The 21,704-nt window shown below is 35.6% G+C and overlaps 1 protein-coding gene across 1 annotated transcript; it reads right to left on the bottom strand.

The window, feature by feature from the left end:
- Positions 1–1,260: 1,260 nt before the first annotated feature.
- chp2 (calcineurin-like EF-hand protein 2) lies at positions 1,261–6,469 on the bottom strand. Its single transcript, XM_073817748.1, has 7 exons — positions 6,201–6,469; positions 5,661–5,733; positions 5,495–5,575; positions 4,985–5,109; positions 2,467–2,528; positions 2,256–2,378; positions 1,261–2,153 (listed from the first exon to the last, which is right to left on the bottom strand). The coding sequence occupies exons 1-7, from the start codon at positions 6,265–6,267 to the stop codon at positions 2,100–2,102; spliced, it is 585 nt and encodes a 194-aa protein (XP_073673849.1). The 5' UTR covers positions 6,268–6,469; the 3' UTR covers positions 1,261–2,099.
- Positions 6,470–21,704: the final 15,235 nt, after the last annotated feature.

Below are 21,704 nucleotides of genomic sequence, written 5' to 3'. Positions count from 1 at the left end.
CCAAGATGCAAGATGAAAGCGTACATACCTAAACCTTTTTACCTTGAGATCCTCATACTTCACAGAGAAAAGAAAGTTCAACACTGTGCATTCTGAACATTATTATTAACTCTTTTCTGCTAGTTATAATTATACACAAAATTAACCAATCTAGTAAAATTAATTCACTACCAAGACACAGGATGCAAAAATTGACAGGGGTCGGTAAGAATATTATTTTAATTTAGTTAAAATGAATGGCTATTTAAAGGAACACTCCACTTTTTTTGGAAATAGGCTCATTCTCCAATTCCCCCCGAGTTAATAAGTTGAGTTTTACCGTTTTGAAATCCATTCAGCCGTTCTCCTGTTCTGGCGATATCACTTTTAGCATAGCTTAGCATAGATCATTGAATCCTATTAGACCAATAGCATCACTTTCAAAAATAAATTACCAACGAGTTTTGGTATTTGTCCTATTTAAAACTTGACTCTTCTGTAGCTATATCGTGTACTAATACCGATGAAAATGCAAAGCTGCTATTTTCTGGGTTGATAAGATTAGGAACTACACTCCCATTCCGTTGTAATAGTCAAGGAAATTTGCTGCCGTAACATGGCCGAAGCAGGCGCAGTAATATCACACAGCACATGTGGAAATGCTAACCTAGCTGGGAACTCATTTCAGGCGCTGCGTGATATTACTGCACCTGCTGCATCCATATTACGGCAGTAAACTTCCTTGACTATTACGCCGGAATGGGAGTGTAGTTCCTAATCTTATCGGCCTAGAAAATCGCAGCTTTACATTTTTCCGCTGGTATTAGTATACGATAACTACAGAAGAGTACAAGTTTTAAATAGGACAAATATTGAAATTCGTTGGTCATTTTTGAACCCGATGCTATTGGTCTAATAGGATTCAATGATCTATGCTAAGCTATGCTAAAAGTGATATCGCCAGAACAGGAGAACGGCTGAATGGATTTCAAAATGGTAAAACTCAACTTATTAACTCGGGGGGAGTTGGAGAATGAGCCTATTTCCAAAAAAAGTGGAGTGTTCCTTATAATATAATATATTTTAAAATATAGGAACTTTCAGCAGCCATTTTCAATGCCAAATGTTCCTTCAAATGCTGTTCTAATACGCAGATTTGCTGCTTAAAGGAGAGGCTTACTTCCAGAATAAAAATTTACAGACTCACCCCCTTGTCATCCAAGATGTTCATGTCTTTCTTTTTTCAGTTGTAAAGAAATTTGAGAATTTTTTGAGAAAAACATTTCAGCTTCAAATGGCTCTAAACAATCCCAGCAGAGAAAAAAGGGTCTTGTCAAGCGAAACGATCAGCTATTTTCTAAAAACGAATTGACAACTTGGATACTTTTTAACCGTAAATGCTCGTCTTGTCTAGCTCTGTGTGAACTCTGTGTTCCAGTTCAATACAAACAGGGTAAGTGGTATGTGCATTTGAAGTTAAAAAGTATATGAATTGTAATTGTTTTTAGAAAATAACCTATAGTTTCTCTTGATAAGACCCTACTTCCTCGGCTGGGATCATTTAGAGCCCTTTGAAGCTGCATTTAAACTGCATTTTGGAAGTTCAAACTCAGGGGCACCATTAAAGTCCACTATATGGATTTCAAATCCTGAAATGTTTTTCTCAAAAAACATAATTTCTTTACAACTGAAGAAAAAAAGAAACATTTCTTACAATTATAAGTAATAATAATTATCAGTAATTAATATTTTTGTGAAAACTTATAGAATTTTTCAAGATTCTTTGTTGAATAGTTCAAAAGAACAGCAATCATTTGAAACAGAAATCTTTTTGGAACATTATAAATGTCTTTCCTGCCACTGTTAATCAATTTAATGCATCCTTGGTGAATGAAAATCTATAGAACCCAACATTACAAAACGGTAGTGTATATTATTTGTCAATGTGCCGTTTTTGTGCAGACATTACCAGTGCATTAAAATCCTGTTAGACAAACACTGTAAACACTGATCCTCCCGCCCTACTGTCCTGGGCATTTTGGGATATTCCTTCCATTTTCTGAGGCTTGGAGATAGAGGCTAATAAGGTTGGTGTGCAAGCTTTCCCATGATGCTCTAGTCTAGCGCAAGAAGCGAATGCTCATCTTGTGGTCAATGTTGACATTCCCCAGAGACTAATACAAAACAATACATAGGTTGAAATGGGTTATTAGCAGTCATATTCAATCAACATTATAATAGCTGCTTTTATCAAACACTGATATTTTAGGTAATACCTTACGAAACTCCTCAAATGATATTGCGCCATCACGGTCTAGATCTGCTTCCTGTATAGTCTGATCTGCTATGCTCTCCAGCTGCTCCTCTGTCACCTGCATCCCCAGCATTGACCGGAGAACCTGTCAATCAGTCTGCTGTCAGTCTCATTCAGTCTGTGAGAAAACTGCTGAAAATATGAATGAAGAAGTGACCTTTAAAAAAAGTGACCTTTAAAAGCTCATCTCTGGAAATCTTGCCATCCTTGTCTTGGTCATACAACTGAAACGCAACTACAGGAATGAAGAACCAGGCGAGATTTATTGTAGTTATTGTAACTCAAATCAATATCTCATGTCTATTTCTTTATGCATTTGGATAATAGCAGTTTGATTTTGTTCACTCAGTCTGTCATTATTGTAAAAGAAACCATCATTATCATCTGAATGTACATTATCTCTAGTCATCTCACCCATTCCATTACTGAGACTAAGAGGATGCGGTTAAAGGATTAGTTCACTTCCAGAATAAAAATATCCTGATCATTTACTCACCCCCATGTCATCCAAGATGTTCATGTCTTTTTTTTCTCAGTCAAAAAGAAATGAAGGTTTTTGAGGAAAACATTCCAGGATTTTTCTCCATATAGTGGAGTTCAATGGGGATCAACGGGTTGAAAGTCCAAATTGCAGTTTCAATGCAGCTTCAAAGGGCTTCTACACGCACGATCCCAGACAAGGAATAAGGGTTTAATCTAGCGAAATGTTCTGTCATTTTCAAAAAAATAAAAATGTATATACTTTTCAATTACAAATGCGATGTGCATGCATTGTGTAATAGTGTTAATTTTGACAGAATTTTTTTATTTAAGGTCATTGCACACTTGAGTCCGAAATTTTCATAGGCGTTTTTCAGTTTTTTCATATTCGTCTTCCTTTTCTATTAAAATACCTGCTACGGATGCAAAAATGCAGAAAATCGATTTTTTTTTTTTTTTTTTAATGACGGACTAAAGTTTCAGAGGCAGTGTGTAAACGTGATTGACACAACATGAGGTCGTATTTATTTTTTAATGTGTGAAAATTTCATACTCTTTTAAAGGTCATTGTTTAAAGGTAATGACCTTTAAACATAGTCTTCTGAATAAAATGCCATTTAGTTTTAGTCCTTTTTTAATCTGGATTGTTTTAGTTTTAGTCGACTAAGCATCGTAAGATTTTAGTAGAAAAAATCTAATGGGGTTAGTTAGTGTAATGCATTTGTTAAGTATTTCTCTAAAGTTTCCAAATTCACTATATTGGTTTAATATTAAGGTTTTATCATGATAGACATAGATTTAAGTGCTGTGACATGCAACCTGCCTTTATTAAGATTTAATGAAACCACTTGTCATTAAGAAACAAGAACATGGTCTTCTTTTTATTGAAATACCAATAGGCTTACATAGGTTTATATAAGCTAATTATGCATTCTTTATAACAACTTGTTTAACACATACTTAATTCTTTCAGGTAGACATGTTTATTTACATAAATTTAGATTAATCCTTATTAGGGGTACTAAAGTCATTCAGTCAATGCTCAGAACACCTGACCGACTGGAGTTTTCAAATGTCAACATAGACATTTTTGAATGTTTTATGAGATGTTAGCTTATGTCTTGCCGGATAGATCAATGGGCTATGTTACAGTTCAGATGTATGCATCTAACCTGTTGACCACGCAGCAGATTCATTCTGAATGAATCTCTTCCCAAATCGTCCCTTCCTAACATTTTCGTCTCGTTTTTATTCATTAACGAAAATGCCAATAGATTTTCGTCATAGCTTTTATCATTCAAAACGCGCTTTATTTTCATTATCGTCTCGTTTTCGTGAGTGAAAAGAATGTTGACACAAATTATTCATCACTGAAATTAACACTTGCAATCACATTGGAAATGTCACACCCGGTTAGTTCTTAGTATATGTACTTTGGTTCAAAAAGGTAGGATAGTGCTCATTTTTTTTCTCATTTTCTCCTCCAACTTCAAAATCATCCGACATTGTTGTTTTACCTTTTTTGTAAAGAGCATTTGACTTTCTTTGCACGTTCCCTTTGTAAACTCCGTTTCGGTACTTCCGCCTATGTCACTTGTGTGATTACGTAACGCATGAGGTCAAGCTAGTGCAAGACCAGCATTTGTGGTTAGAAAGTATATAAATTTACATTTTATTTTAGAAAATGGCCAATCGTTTTGCTAGATAAGACGCTTATCCATTGGCTGTGATCGTGTATAGCCATTTGAAGCTGCGGGAAACTGCAATTTGGACCTTCAACTAGTTGATCCCCATTGAAGTTCACTATATGGAGAAAAATCCTGGAATGCTTTCCTCGAAAACCTTAATTTCTCATCAGACATGAACATCTTGGATCACATTCATTCTTAAAAATAAAGGTGCTTTAAAAGGTTCTTAACTGCAATGCCATAGAAGAACCATTTTTTGTTCCACAAAGAACTATTCAGACAAAGGTTCTTTAAAGATCCATCTCTTTCTTACCTTTTTATAATCTGAAGAACCTTTTCTCCACAAAAAACCTTTTGTAAAACAGAAAGGTTCTTCAGATGTTAAAGGTTCTTTATGGAACCATTTAGACGGCATCGTGAAGCACCTTTATTTTTAAGAGTGTGGAGTAAACTTTCAGGATTTTTTTATTCTGGAAGTGAACTAATCCTTTAATCTAGTAGGTAAATGCAAAAGCAAACATACATTTGAGTTTGTTGCTCCTGCTATTGATGGGTTCAGGAGAATTTGGCTCTTTGGGTCGGTCCTTATCAACAGGCCGGAAATGAGCCAGGATCTTCACAAAAGTGTGGAAGTCCACCGTTTCCTTCCTGAGATTAACATAATTGTTTATGATTTCAAGACACAAGGAGTGTTTATAATTTTGGATACTGAAAAAGACCTTTCATGCATGCTGTATCTTTCAGAACTAATTTCCTGATCACTGCACCTTATTATGGTCAAAAACCACCAACTTAGACAGGAAAGACTATCTGACCAAAATGTGAATCGATTAACCACTATTTTAGTGTTTATGAGTCATTTAGGGGAGGTGTTATCTAAAATAAATTATACCACAATAACAGGGTGGCATGGAAAAACGTTCAGTTCAGGACTTGTGCTATAGTGTTTTATAGTCCAATATTCAAGAATCCAGTGTGAACATAAACTATTTTCACTCTCCAAACGTGTGTAGCTCATGCCAAGATTCATTACCCGGGGGAGAAGAAGGCACCTATTATTCTGTCTCCTATGGGGTTCATCGCCAACTCTTTTATAGCTCCAAAATCCTGTGGACTGTGAGAATAAGACAAACAAATAAGTCAATATTTATAAAGGTATCTTACCTGAGCCAGTATCAAAGATAAGACACAAGTCTCACCAGAGATAACCTCGTCCTTCTTTATCCAGAGCTTTGAAGCGATCACGAAGACGAATAATGTGGGCAGGCGAGACTGAAAAAGAGAAATCACATTAATTATGAATATGTTTGACAGAAGCCCTGTGGAATCATGACTCAACAAATGAGTTCAAATGGACCGTAAACAAACTGAACTGACCACTTAATCCATTCTCCTCTACAAGCAGCTTCACTGAAATTCATTACAGCATTTTTATTTTTAAACTGTTCAACATATACACATACATGTAGTGTGTAATGTATTTGAGTAACAGTGCTTTGCAACTGCAAAAGTAAATTCTCATAAAGCAAACACCTGTCACTGTCAATCTAGAACAGTTTTCGCTCAAGCAAACCGAACTTGTATATTTGCCATACTTTTATCTTACCGATCATACGCATGATAGTTGCAAATAAAAAGGCAACAAATGTGCGGGAAAATGTTATTTTAATCGTTGTTTACTCGTTCAAGCGCGACAACAACAATTAACAAAACACAATTCATTGTCAAATGTCACTCACAGCCAGTTTCTTGCATCAACACCTCGACGTTTGGGATTTTTAATAGGGTGGAGTTCGTCGAACCCATTTTATATAGTTTTGTATCAGCAGCTTTTAAACATTCAGCCCATATCCAGAGTGGGAGCAAAAAATGATGAAAACTAAGAAGTCACGAAATGAAAAAATCAGATTTTAAACGCTGAAAAATGTTAACGGATGGTTCGCACATTCGCCGTTGCTTTTTTTTGTGCTTGCTCTGAATAATACACGCTCTGTTTACACAGATTACAACGCCCACCCACCACACTAATGAAATCTGATTCTTTTGAGTCGAATCTTTTTAATGACTCTACAAAATCCGCCTGAGCGGTTGAATGATTCATTTATGAATTGGACTGAGAACCGTCTCTGTTGAAACGTACGACTTGTTGAGCCTAGAACTGTAATTTTAGACTTTTGTTACAACAAAAGTTAAAAATAAAACGTAACTACTGTAAAGACAAGACCGTTTTGTAGATAAGAAAATTAATTTTACATTAATCTATGTTTCGGAACTAATCATTGTTACGAACTATTGTTCAAATGATTGAAAACACAACTAAAAAACGTAATAAACAGCTATATGTGTCCACATAAATGAGTGTTTAATATCCACTTGCGCTATTTCGGATACAACGTGATGACGTAATCACGTAGGCTACAGCGTAAAATGAATCGTTGAACCGATTCTGTGAAATTGTTCAAAAGAACCGATCATCAGCTGAAATGAGTCGGATTTCTCATCACTACACACAATGGCGCTCGTGTGTATGTATATTTATGTGTGTATTTGTTCAGAATAACCGAATTTAATTTATAACTCATAACATGTTTGTTTTGTTTTCGTTTATGCCAAGGACCGTACATTTTGCAATACTCCACAATGTATTTTTATTTATTATTTATTTATTTGATGGCAGCATCGCGCGATCACTCATATCATTTTATCTTTTTGTAAGAAAGAACATAGCCTACACCAAAAAATGTACAATAGTTTGTTTCCTCCACACATTAATTATCCATTTTTGTGGACGCCTTTTTCAACGCCTTTTGATACACTGGATGGCGCCAGAGTCTTTCACATAAGATTGAATGTCCAACTACTCAGGTCCACTGTCTGTACAGTTGTCGATCTATGATGTAAGATATTAAAATATTAGTGTAAGATAGTTCTCTAAAGCTATTTCGTTCAGTCTTAGCTGCATCTTTAAAATAACTAATATTTACCATGATGCTACTTATCTTCTATACTTTATGTAACACTCTTGCTGGTAGATAAAAGTATTAAAATAGTAACCAAAACATTAAATATGTTGTAAGGAAAACCTAAATATAATCAGAAATATATTATAATCTAACTTAAAGATTAAAATTTCTGAAATCTCACATCCAAATGCTTTAAAGGAATGCCATGTGTGGACAAGAAAAGTCTGCCATTTAAAAAAAATAAATAAATTGGCATTGGATTTGTGAGATTTGGCAAAATGCCTTTGATATTTGAAAATATTTTGTGCCAGTTATTGTAACACAAGTGTAAAACTACATTCACTTTCAGGTAGGTCGGGAGGTGTCATATGTGTAAAAGATAAAAGATCATGGTTAGACAGGTTTTGCGGCTTTTTTATGTCTTATTTGAAACCTGGTCTAAAAGAACCGAACAAAAAAAAAAAAAAAAAAATTAATTAATTGCACATTCACAAACCCACCCAGAATTCCTGGCGGTAATGCACTAAATTATCCTCAAACACAAATACTTACATATTAAACACCAGGAGAAGCTTTGCCCTGAGGAAAGTTACAATAATAGTTTGGAAGCACTCTATTTATACTACTACTAGAATGAGAGAGACAATTTTATACCTCTTGGCATGCTTCTAATTCCATGCTTACTAGGGTTTTTTATTGCTCTAATAATGAGTTTTGACATGGCCATAACAAAACAAGCTAGTTGTGAGGTCTTGAAAGAAGAAATTTAAGAACGTTGAAGATAAAGTCAAAGTTGCTAAGGCTCTCAAAATTTCACAATGAATTTCATATTATATCTTTGTTCTGCAATGTAACTTTATTCATTTCATTTTATTGCATGCACACTCCTAAAATGTTCTATTAAAAGGTCATTATTGCCTTGCTTCAGGTAAAACGCAGTTTTACAACTGAAAAGTTGGCAGTAGTGAAGTTTTCTGTGAACTGTGAACCCTTTAATCCGTAGTGGATTTAATTAAGAAAATGTTCCCATTTTTATTAGCCATTATTAACACCAGTTATGTGTGATTAGAGGCCTAATTTTAATCCCTTATATACACACTATAGAGTAAATGTCTACTGGAATTGATTTGCAATAGGAATTTGTAAACAGAGGTTTTAATACCACACGGGTTTTAAAACTAATCCCATTAACTTGAAATAAATTAAGCATTAACTGAAATAAAATTCATCACAGCTTGTTGCGAAAGGGAAAAAAAATGTCTTTTAGTTAAATGATGTACTAAAATAACTTTTACATTACATATACATTTAAATTACATATAAATACATACATTATATATAAATAAATCTCACTAAAGTTTAAAAAACAAATAAAAACAACAAAAATGATGATCTTAATGATACTAAAATAACACATATATGACATTTCATGTTGTTACAACCTTATCAATAACAGTTGGCAAAAGTCCTGGGGAATCTTGTGCTAAAAATTCATTGTATGTTGAAAATAGTCAGCATGTCAATAAAATGTCAACTGACCAGTTTGTGTTTGGGATATTACGCTGCATGGGGATGTGGGGACTTTCAATGTTTTTGCATATTTTCATGACGAAGACACATGCATATACACCATTCGCACATCATATTTTCATATTTGCAGCGTATTTGCAAGTTAAAGCATAGTTAAAGTTACTTAACTTTTTGAATACAAGTTAAGCCATTTTCAATGGTTTATTGAAAGTCCTGTGCTCAATCCATATAAATTAAATGTGTTAAATTAAAAAGGTTGGTCAATTGCCAAATGGAAAATTTGTAAATAAACAGGTTTCATGGGGAAACATAGTGTGATGTCACAAACCAGGTAAGCACCTTGAGGCTCATTGGCATGCACCCAAACAACTTGAAGTGTAATTGCTACGTCAGTTCATGCTTACCACAATCAGCAGATTGTTACTCACAGTGCAGTAATTTACAGTTTTCCAACTGAATGTAACTGTTCCAGCGTAATCGAGAAAAACATGACTATAAATGGTTGCACATTCCTGCAAATTAAAAAAAAGCCTGTGGGGAAATTCAAAGAAAACAGTTTCAAAAGGAAAAGGAAAGACGTCTCACTGCTGCCTCCCTCAGGGTTCACATGTGTAGAGCATTTTGCACAACCCAAATTGTCTGAATGCAGTGTGCTTTTAGGTCATTCCATCATACGCATTGAGTTCATTTCTCAATGATCTATTGTCATTGTCAAGCTTTCTTATAAAATGGAAGAATAAAAAAGCAATTTTGTGACAAATCTTAGTCATGGTCAACTGATTCAGAAACTGTTATTCGTATGTAAAACATGTCCCTGCTGAAAAAACCAGCATATGCTGGTTAGGTATGTTTTGGTGCTGGGATGCTGGTTTTAGCTGGTATATGCTGGTCCTTTGCTGGTTTATGCTGGTCCCTTGCTGGTTTTTGCTGGTTTATGCTGGTCATGTTGCTGGTTAATGCTGGTCCTTTGCTGGTTTATGCTGGTCCTTGACCAGCAACATGACCAGCATAAACCAGCAAAGGACCAGCATTAACCAGCTAAGGACCAGCATAAACCAGCAAGGGACCAGCATAAACCAGCAAAGGACCAGCATATACCAGCTAAAACCAGCATCCCAGCACCAAAACATACCTAACCAGCATATGCTGGTTTTTTCAGCAGGGGTATTGGATTGTTCTGTTATTGTTCAGTACAGCACATGCATGTAAATCTACAGTTGAGGTCAAAAGTGTACAAACACCTTGCAGAATCTGCAAAATGTTAATTATTTTACCAAAATAAGAGGGCTCATACAAAATGCATGTATTTTTTTATTTAGTACTGACCCGAATAAGATATTTAACACAAAAGAAGTTTACATATAGTCCACAAGAGAAAATAAAAGTTGAATTTACACAACCCTGTTCAAAAGTTTACACACACTTGATTCTAAATACTGTGATGTTACATTAATGATCCACAGCTGTGTTCTTTGTTTAGTGATAGTGGTTCATGAGTCCCTTGTTTGTCCTGAACAGTTAAACTGCCTGCTGTTCTTCAGAAAAATCCCAGAAAATGGTCCCACAAATCCTTTGGTTTTTCAGCATTTTTGTGTATTTGAACTATTTCCGACAATGACTGTGTGATTTTGAGATCCATCTTTTCACACTGAGGACAACTGAGGGACTATTGCAACTATTACAGAAGGTTCAAACGCTCACTGATGCTCCAGAAGGAAAAACAATGTATTAAGAGCCAGGGGTGTAAACTTTTGAACAGAGTGAAGATTTTGAAGTACATTTTTCTTATTTTGTCTAAATATCTTTATTTTATTTTTTTCATTTAGTACTGCCCTTCAGAAGCTACAGAAGATACTTACATGTTTCTCAGAAGATAAAAGGGTCAAATTTACCCTTATTTTCAAACTCTCTATGGCTCTTAATGCATCGTGTTTCATTCTGAAGCATCAGTGAACATTTGAACCTTCTCTAATAGTTGCATATGAGTCCCTCAGTTGTCCTCTGCGTGAAAAGATAAATCTCAAAATTATTATACAGTCAAAATACAGTCATTGTTGGAAAGGGTTCAAATACACAAAAATGCTAAAAAACCACAGAACGAGTGGGACCTGAATGATTTTTCTGAAGAGCAGCAGGCAGTTTAACTTTTTAGGACAAACAAGTGACTCATGAACAAATCACTAAACAACAACAACAAAAAAACACAGCAGTAAATCATTCAGGAAACAACACAAGTATTATGAATTAAGCATATGTAAACTTTTGAACAGGGTAATTTTTATCAATTTAGCTATTATTTGCTCTTGTGGACTATATGTAAATGTCTTTTATGTGAAATATCAGTACTAAATATAGGTACTATAGGTCAGTACTAAATAAAAAACAACATGCATTTTGTTTGACCCCTCTTTTTTGCAAATTCTGCAAGGTGTATGTAAACTTTTGACCTCAACTGTATTTTCTTGTCACCTTGACAAAGTGTTTTAAAATTTGTTTCAGTTGAAAGAGTATTTTCGTTTAGTATTTGTTTTTCATTGCATCTGTTATCTATTACCTTATAAATTATGTTGCACAAGTGTAAATACTTATGATCTCTATCAGTTATAGCGATTTCTTCATATTTTCTGTTTATTCTCAAAGCACAAACCACTGGGGAGTAGAAGAGTCCACCTCTGGAAATTCCCAAATTTAGACCTCATCTGACCGCACTGAGTATATTTCAGTATCTTATACTCATCACAATTTTAAACATACATATAGGCATAAATGAACAAGTAATCTGTATATTTCTTTGAAAACCCTGTATTATATACTAAACTCTTGTGCCATATGCTATATACACCAAGCTTTCATTCTTACAACATTGAAATAATATTGGAAAATGCTAGCAACACCCACACAGTGCTTCCTGAAGGTCTGCATTACTCAGCGAATGTTTGTTCCAGATATTTATCTGAGAGAAAAGCAACGCTCTCAAAATCACATCCTTTGTTAACATTACTCCTGACGCACTGCCTCACTGTTTTGAATTTAAAATGGTTCCTCTAATGGTTGTTTTTTTGGTTCATCACGCAGCAGCTATGCAAACAGTCATTATAATAACAGAATGTCCTATGAATACATCTCGTGAATATGGGAGAAATGGGCATATACAGTGGGTACGGAAAGTATTCAGATCCCCTTAAATGTTTCACTCTTTGTTATATTGCAGCCATTTGCTGAAATCATTTAAGTTCATTTTTTTCCTCATTAATGTACACACAGCACCCCATATTGACAGAAAAACACAGAATTGTTGACATTTTTTGCAGATTTATTAAAAAAGAAAAAATGAAATATCACAAGTATTCAGACCCTTTGCTGTGACACTCATATATTTAACTCAGGGGCTGTCCATTTCTTCTGATCATCCTTGAGATGGTTCTACACCTTCATTTGAGTCCAGCTATGTTTGATTATACTGATTGGACTTGATTAGGAAAGCCACACACGTGTCTATATACAGTAAGACCTTACAGCTCACAGTGCATGTCAGAGCAAATGAGAATCATGAGGTCAAAGGAACTGCCTGAAGAGCTCAGAGACAGAATTGTAGTTAAGGCACAGATCTGGCCAAGGTTACAAAAAATTTCTACTGCACTTAAAGTTCCTAAGAGCACAGTGGCCTCCATAATGCTTAAACGGAAGACGTTTGGGACGACCAGAACCCTTCCTAGAGCTGGCCGTCCGGCCAAACTGAGCTATCGGGGGAGAAGAGCCTTGGTGAGAGAGGTAAAGAAGAACCCAAAGATCACTGAGGCTGAGCTCCGGAGATGCAGTCGGGAGATGGGAGAAAGTTGTAGAAAGTCAACCATCACTGCAGCCCTCCACCAGTCGGGGCTTTATGGCAGAGTGGCCCGACGGAAGCCTCTCCTCAGTGCAAGATACATGAAAGCCCGCATGGAGTTTGCTAAAAAACACCTGAAGGACTCCAAGATGGTGAGAAATAAGATTCTCTGGTCTGATGAGACCAAGATAGAACTTTTTGGCCTTAATTCTAAACGGTATGTGTGGAGAAAACCAGGCGCTGCTCATCACCTGTCCAATACAGTCCCAACAGTGAAGCACGGTGGTGGCAGCATCATGCTGTGGGGGTGTTTTTCAGCTGCAGGGACAGGACGACTGGTTGCAATCGAGGGAAAGATGAATGCTGCCAAGTACAGGGATATCCTGGACGAAAACCTTCTACAGAGTGCTCAGGACCTCAGACCGGGCCGAAGGTTTACCTTCCAACAAGACAATGACCCTAAGCACACAGCTAAAAGAACGAAGGAGTGGCTTCACAACAACTCCGTGACTGTTCTTGAATGGCCCAGCCAGAGCCCTGACTTAAACCCAATTGAGCATCTCTGGAGAGACCTAAAAATGGCTGTCCATCAACGTTTACCATCCAACCTGACAGAACTGGAGAGGATCTGCAAGGAGGAATGGCAGAGGATGCCCAAATCCAGGTGTGAAAAACTTGTTGCATCTTTCTCAAAAAGACTCATGGCTGTATTAGATCAAAATGGTGCTTCTAGTAAATACTGAGCAAAGGGTCTGAATACTTAGGACCGTGTGATATTTAATTTTTTCTTTTTTAATAAATCTGCAAAAATGTCAACAATTCAGTGTTTTTCTGTCAATATGGGGTGCTGTGTGTACATTAATGAGGAAAAAATTAACTTAAATGATTTCAGCAAATGGCTGCAATATAACAAAGAGTGAAACATTTAAGGGGATCTGAATACTGAATATTGTCTTCATTCTGTTCAAAAGTTCACACTCCCGGCTCGAATACATTGTGTTTCCTTCTGGAGCATCAGTGAGTGTTTGAACCTTCTGTAACAGTTGCATATGAGTCCCTTTAACATTAACATTTTGCAGATTCGGCAAGGTTTAACTACTAATCTGATATTTGGTTAGTTTAATGGTTTGTTAGAAAAATAGTTAAGTACTACTTACTGTACTTACTGTAAAGCAACTTTTTCTATATGCCTTAATCCTCACTTCCTCGTCACTGTCAAACATTCAAAGGCATTTCATTATTTACCTTTTAGCCAGACATGTGAGTCATTACATACACACTACATAGTAAATAATTCAGTGTATGACTCACTGGGATTTGTCTTGATCCTTACATTAGGATCTCAGTAATTCAATGAAACTAGTACAGTGACCTTGATGAACTTAGAGCTGCTGCTGCAGCCCACAAAACATGAAATGAAACCTTCAATCTAACTTCACAAAGAACTGGCCATTGTTTGGGACTAAGGGAAAGCCTTCAACAGCTCACCTGCTAACTCTTCTGTTCTTTCCATTCAGTGATTCCTGTAACCCACACCTCTTTCTGTTTTCGCCACAGAGCTTGGAATTGAAACTAATTTGGATGATTGATAGGTGCAAAACATGACATCCACAAAGGTCATTATCGTTATACAAGATAGAGAAGGGAGAGTAAGACAACAGTCGCCTATCGACTCCTACATTCTATGATTTGCATTTTAGTCAATTATCAACCCAAAAAGAATGTGCTTTACATAAAATAGTTACAATTGTGTAAGTGAAACCAAGTCAAAGTCACTAAGCAAATAGGGAAAGGACATATTTCCTGTCTTTCAGATACATTTTTGCACTGGTTTTTATTGCGGGTACACTTTGACCCTTGTTTGTTAGAATGCAGAAATGATGGTCAAAGGTCTTCCACACCAATGTTTTTGTTTTCTTGGGATATTCCAAATGTGAACAAAAGACAATAAATATGTTGGTACTTTTAGCATTACATCCAATCCAACCTATGCTGCTCATAAAGGGAATTTCAGGTGTAGAAGATGAACCTGTTGAGTCACAATGACAAACAATAACCTTGGTCTACCTGGGATTTTGCCAAAGTTCTGAGAGTAAATGTCACTTTACGTCTATGACGACATAAAAGACATATAAAAGGCCTTTCACTTCATTTAACCCTGTATTACTGTCGTTCTAAACCACATTTTTATTTCCAGGTAGAGGTTTCACAAGTGGTTTGTGCTTTGAGAATAACAACAGACACTCATCGCGTACATCATATTTGCGCTAAGAAAACACAGCACGTATGTGTCAGTCATTTTAACGTTTGTAGATAAAATTATCAAATGATGATGGAAAATGTGAATTGTAGGCAAGAAAAAAAACAGTTGTATTCTTACCTCTATAGTCCATGAAGAAAGTCAGATGGCCGTGATTGTGGCAATATTTGAGAGAGCAGCAATATAACAGAATGCAACGCTAGAGCCGTTACGTAAACAAAACGCGCTCTGCGTTCGCTCAGTCAATGACACGGACACCGCAAATATTATACAGTGTGAAATGTCAAACGTCAACCATGATAAATGATCTTTATTATGACATAAATGAGAAGTGAATGAGTCCTGGCATGAGTTCATTTCCTTGTCTTGATCAACTTAATTTTTCCACTATCCTATCCTTTAAAGGATATCCTGAATTAAAATGTTCTGATAATTTACTCAACTCCATGTCATCCAAGATGTTCATCACTTTCTTTCTTCAGTCGAAAAGAAGGTTTTTGAGGAAAACATTCCAGGATTTTTCTTCATATAGTGGACTTCAATGGGGATCAAGAGGTTTCAGTGCAACTTTAAAGGGCTTTGCACAATGCACAATCCTAGAGTAATAAAACAACTGGTCATTTTCTAAAAAAAAAAAAAAAATGTATAGACTTTTAAACCACAAACGCTCAGCCTGCTCTAGCTGTGCGACGTTCTTTGTCTGTGTACTCTAGTTCAAAAAGGTAGGGTAGGCCGAAAAAACTCCATCTCATTTTCTCCTCCAGCTTTAAAATTGTCTAACATCATTGTTTTACCATTTTGTATAAAGGGTGTTTGACTTTCTTTGCACGTTTGCTTTGTAAACACTGGGTTGGTACTTCCGACTACGCCACGTGTGACCTTTCCAACGGGAAGTCATGAATGCAGAGCTAGTGCAAGGCAAGCACTTGTGGTTAAAAAGTTTAGCAATTTTTATTTATTTTAGAAAATGACCAATCGTTTCGCTAGATAAGACCCTTATTCCTCGGCTGGGATCGTGTAGAGCAGAGGTCTCAATCTCCTGGAGGGTCACAGCTCTGCAGAGTTTAGATCCAACCAGCTCCAACTCACACCTGCTTTGAAGTTTCTAATAATCCTGAAGACCTTGATTAGCTGGATCAGGAGTGTTTAATTTGGGTTGGAGCTTAACTGTGCAGAGCTGTGGCCCTCCAGGAATTGAGTCTGAGACCTGCAATTTGGACCTTCCCTATTGAAGTCCACTGAAAAAAATCCTGGAATGTTTTCTTCAAAAACCTTAATTTCTTTGTGACTGAATAAATCAAGACAAATGGGTGAGTAAATTCTCAGGAACTTTTCATTCTGAAGTCAATTAAGCCTTTAAAGGTTAAACAAACCCAAAAGTATAATACAAAATAGGTAATGATACAATGTTATTTACTGAGCTTAAGGCATCATCTGTTGCTTGCCAGATTCAGCTGCATGTGATATTTACCCTTGCACGATACTAATTGCGCAATTGCATTACCTAATGACTTTAGTGAAACCAGATTGGTGTCATTGAAACTGTTTGCAGGCAACAGTAAATGCAAAAGTGAAACTAAAAATTGAAAATAGGCCACGTGGAAAGCACAAAAGTAATAATTATTCTGCGATGCAAAAAATGGAAGAAAAAAAAAGTTGAATTACATTGCTGACAGATGGTGGTGTGAAGAATGTGCCTTGAAAAACTGGAAACAACCAGCTTTTCATTACCACATGTCTGTAAAAGGAGGACAAACGTCTCATTAGTGCAGAACAGGTCGACAGGACTCTCCTGTGCTGGCAGCTGACGCCATTCACCAGAGCTGAAATCACTGAAGGACTGAATAGATGCCCTGTTCATGTGACCCTGTGCTGCTCTGATGGTTGGGCTGTCAAGAAATAAGCTAAGGACAGTTGAAATCAAAAGTTTACATACACCTTGTGGAATCTGCAAAATGTTAATTATTTGACCAAAATAAGAGGAATCATACAAAATGCATGTTATTTTTTATTTAGTACTGACCTGAAGATATTTTACATAAATGTTTACATATAGTCAACAAGAGAAAATAATAGTTGAATTTATAAAAATTATCCTGTTCAAAAGTTTACACACACTTGATTCTTAATACTTGGTTTGTTTGTTTTTTTAGTGATAGTTGTTCATGAGTCCCTTGTTTGTCCTGAGCAGTTAAACTGCCTGCTGTTCTTCAGAAAAATCCTTCAGGTCCTACAGATTCTTAGTTTTTTCAGCATTTTTGTGTATTTAAACCTTTTCCAACAATGACTGTATGATTTTGAAATCCATCTTTTCACACTGTGGACAACTGAGAGACTCATATGCAACTATTACAGAAGGTTCAAACAATCAATGATGCTTCAGAAAGAAAAAAACAATGCATTAGGTTCTGGGGGGTGAAAACTTTTTGAATTTGGAGATCAGGCTGACTTATTTTGTCTTCTGAGTAACATTTATGTATCTTCTTTAGCTTCTGAAGGGCAGTACTACATGAAAAAAAAGATATTATGGAAAAATAAGAAAAATGCACACATATTCATTCTGTTCAAAAGTTTACACCCCTGCCTTTTAATGCATGTTTTTTTCTTCTGGAGCATCAGTGAGTGTTTGAACCTTCTGTAATAGTTGCATATGAGTTCCTCAGTTGTCCTCAGGGTGAAAAGATGGATCTCAAAATCATACAGTCATTGTTGGAAAGGGTTCAAATACACAAAAATGCTTTTAAAAAAAAAGAATTTGTGGGACCCGAAGGATTTTTCTGAAGAACAGCAGGCAGTTTAACTGTTCACGACAAACAAGGGACTCATGAACAAAATCACTAAAAAAAACAAAAAACAGGTAACAACAAAGTATTGAGAATCACTTTTGAACAGGATCATTTTTATAAATTTAACTATTATATATATATATGTAAATGTCTTTTATGTGAAATCTTATTCAGGTCAGTACTAAATAAAAAATAACATGCATTTTTTATGATCCCACTTATTTTTTATAAAATAATTAACATTTTGTAGATTCTGCAAGGTGTATGTAAACTTTTGACCTCAGCTGTATGTGTTAATTCTGGATCCTTGGATTTTGAACTATTCAGACACTATGCAATAATTGACATCTATAATTATACAAGTAGCTGACCAACTTTTATATTATGTTTTCATTTATATTGTTCTGTTGATGAAGGGAGGTGTTGGGAATAAGTTAGCGTGCGAAGGCCTTTTCCTCTAATTTGTGTAATCTCAAAAATCATTGTAAGAAAACAGGCAGGGAGCAAAACATTTTCCAATGATCAAACATCTGTGGAAAAAAATGGCTTATCTGATTTCCCTTCTCTTAAATGCAAGAATACCAGATGGGATTTACATAATTTGTTTTACTGTAGATTTGATCCTTGTATTTATTTTATTTTCTTGAATAAACTAAAAGCGAACCTATGATTAATTCCATAGTCTATTTAAGTCCCGTCAAAACATGAATACCCAGACACAAAAACAATTTCTTGCCCTGGGCAGTGGCTTCGGTGAACAATATTACAACTAGACACGTGCCTTCACCACATTTCTGTTTCTCATTGAAAGCAAGAACATCTGACAGTCTGTACAAAGAGTTAAATTTACTTTGATCAGTGACACAGAAATAGAGCAGAATGTAAAATTCTTATTCATTTTGCATCATTTCTTTGTATTATTGTATGTCCCATCAGAAATAGCAGAACAGACGTCATTATCATTCAAAATGAAACCAGTTGCTTTTGCCTTTCATTAAAATACCAAGATTTCTTCTCTGACATTGAAATCTGGCATGCTGGGGAAAAGTTTGAAACAACCTGAAGCTCTCTCTCTATAGATGTCATTTGCTCATTGTTTTCTTTATTCAAAAAAACAAAGAAAATCCGCTGTAGGTTTGAGAGGGAATTTCCAGTATCTTCGAACTGGTTTCTGTCAGTCCTGCACAGTCATTTGTAAAAAAGAGCTCAAATGAGCCAAATGCATTTATAAAGAACGTTTTTCTTGAAGTAAAGCCAAATCAAGCCCCCAGCTTCAAAATTACTTCATTTCCTGTTTACTTTCCTGAGGAATTTTACCCATTTAATCTAAAGATACCAAGATTACACATAATCAAAGATTAAAAAGAATTGAGGGGGATTCTCTGAACTTTTCACACAATTTGAGTGACATATCATTTCTGTGTAAATGATGAATCAGTACAATAGGATTTGAGAGGTGTTGCATGTTTAAAAATTCTGCATGCAGAGAGAAAAAAAAAAGTCTGTTGTATGTTATCGAGAATTGTAATTCATTCTGGAAAGAGGCTGCTAAACAGGTTTATAGCCAGCCGAAACGTCCTGAAGATGGGAAGTGTTTGATTATCTAGTATAAGCAAAAACATAAACTGCAGTTTTGCTTTCAAACTAACACCACATCACATACTTATTATAATCAATACATGTAGCAGGAAAAGGTGTGCAGCGCATGTGCTTTTGGTTTCATTTTGTTCTGTCACCGTCACTTTAGTGTCACTTTGGTCTCTCCATAGTGGCATTCTTCTATCACACAGAGACTTTTATCTGACACAGATCTCCAGGAATTTTCCCAAGCAATTTACTGCGAACATTTACAAAAAGGTCAGCCTTTTCTCAAAAGAGCAGATATGCCTATTTAAAAATGTATCATTAGAACAATGCTTTCAATATCAATATCAACACAGAGGAATGCCATACTGAATTTAATTGCCAACGGAAACACACAATTGTTGGTGCTGGCAAGCAAATATGTCATTTACCAATGTGAGCTCACTTCAGATATGTCTGTAGATAATATGAGACAAACTGTAAATAATGGGAATATCTTCATCCCTCTATTGCAGTGAAAACTTTATAAGAACACGCTGCATGCGTAATTGTTGGTTTTAGACTTGATACTGTTAGCAACAACAGATATACCTGGTCTAAATAATATCCAAATCTAACATCAGCAACTGTCACAGATAGCTAGGGAAACAGTTAATATAACTGTTAATAACTAATATTTTATTTGAACCAGTTTCTGTTTAATCAAATGTGACCCTGGACCACAAAACCAGTCATAACATGTTTTTAAATTGAGATTTATACATCATCTGAAAGCTGAATAAATAATCTTTCCATTGATGTATGGTTTGTTAGGATATTTGGATGCAACTATTTGAATGTCTGGAATCTGAGGGTGCAAAAAAATCTAAATACTGAGAAAATTGCCTTTAAAGTTGTCCAAATGAAGTTCTAGCAATGCATATTACTAATCAAATATTACATTTTCATATATTTATGGTAGGAAATTACTTAATATCCTAATGATTTTTTGGCATAAAATAAAAATTGAGAATTTGACCCATACAATGTATTTTGGCTATTGTTACAAATATATATCCCTGCTACTTAAGACTGGTTTTGTAGTCCAGGGTCACAAATATGCTCAAACATGCCATGTTTTGTCATGGAAATTTATGCACCTTGATCAAATTATGTGGAATTAAATACCAGTCTCCAACTCCTGTCTGTGTGGGTGCACATACAGTGGAAGACTGGATAACAATCACTCCTGGCATGTCTGTTAGCCATTAATCACATTTGAAGTTTCTGTTGTATTTCGTCCAATAGGATAGAACAAGAAGAAAAACACAATTTCACTCTCAGTTTGTCTTAGACTATTTCTTATTCATCTGTAGAAACTATGATGGATGCATTCTTCCCCTGTTATGAATGTATTATCAATGGACACTGCAAATGGGTATTTGCTTTTAAAAACACGCATGCATGTTTCTCTAACTAATGCAAGTGTATGTACTTCTTTTCACAATGACAATATGACAATATGAAGAAGTGGTCTCAGTTCTCCCCAGAATGTGCCTGTGAAGTTTCATTTCAAAATACCCCACAGATGATTTATTATATCATTTTGAAAATGCCTATTTTGACTGGAAGCAGAAACATGCTGTTTTAGTGCATGGCTCTTTAAATGCAATTGAGCTGCTGCTCCCTGCGCCCTTTTCCAGAATAGGGCTGTGTCTTTCTCATACCTCAGGTATTCTGCTAAAAAACATCTGTTTGTTTTTGATTATCATGTGTATCGTGCTGAAATCATGTGTTTTAAGTCATATTAGTTTAAACTTCAGATATAGGGTTTTTTGTGTGCACACATCAAAAGCACACGAACCAAAAGCGGTTGTAACACAGCATGTGAGTACTAAACTTTTTTACTAAACTCTCTTTCATGTCTTATTGCGCTTAAACTGTCAAATACACAAAAGTTTATGTTAAAAACACATAGGAATTACAAAAACAGTCGGTTATGTCTATGCTGGAAATGAAATCAAGTTTATATTATATCTGTGTGCAGGCAACGACAGAACAGTTAGCAAGCTTTGCTCAAACTTTTGCCGTTGTCGCTTGCGAAAACAAAATGATGGCGCCGTGGGTGTAAACATGCAGATTAAGGAGCGGTAATATTATAATAAGATCCCCTTTCTACGTCACGGGGGAAGTGAAATATGATATTATGAAATGTGTTTTTTTACATGCTTGCAGAGAAAGCTTACCAAAACAAAGTTTCTGGGTTGTCCTTTTTTTTTTACATTTTCTGTTGGTAGATGCACCTTAGACCCATT

The sequence above is a fragment of the Garra rufa genome, chromosome 14 (genome assembly GCF_049309525.1).
Source record: "Garra rufa chromosome 14, GarRuf1.0, whole genome shotgun sequence".
Taxonomy (NCBI): Eukaryota; Metazoa; Chordata; class Actinopteri; order Cypriniformes; family Cyprinidae; genus Garra; species Garra rufa.
This window is presented reverse-complemented; position numbering and strand designations above follow the sequence as displayed.

Coding starts and splice junctions, on each gene's coding strand:
- chp2 (XM_073817748.1), bottom strand. CDS start 6,267: ATGGGTTCGACGAACTCCACCCTATTAAAAATCCCAAACGTCGAGGTG. Junction 5,734..6,200: donor GTTGATGCAAGAAACTGGCT/GTGAGTGACATT, acceptor TCTCTTTTTCAG/TCTCGCCTGCCCACATTATT. Junction 2,154..2,255: donor CATTTGAGGAGTTTCGTAAG/GTATTACCTAAA, acceptor GTTTTGTATTAG/TCTCTGGGGAATGTCAACAT.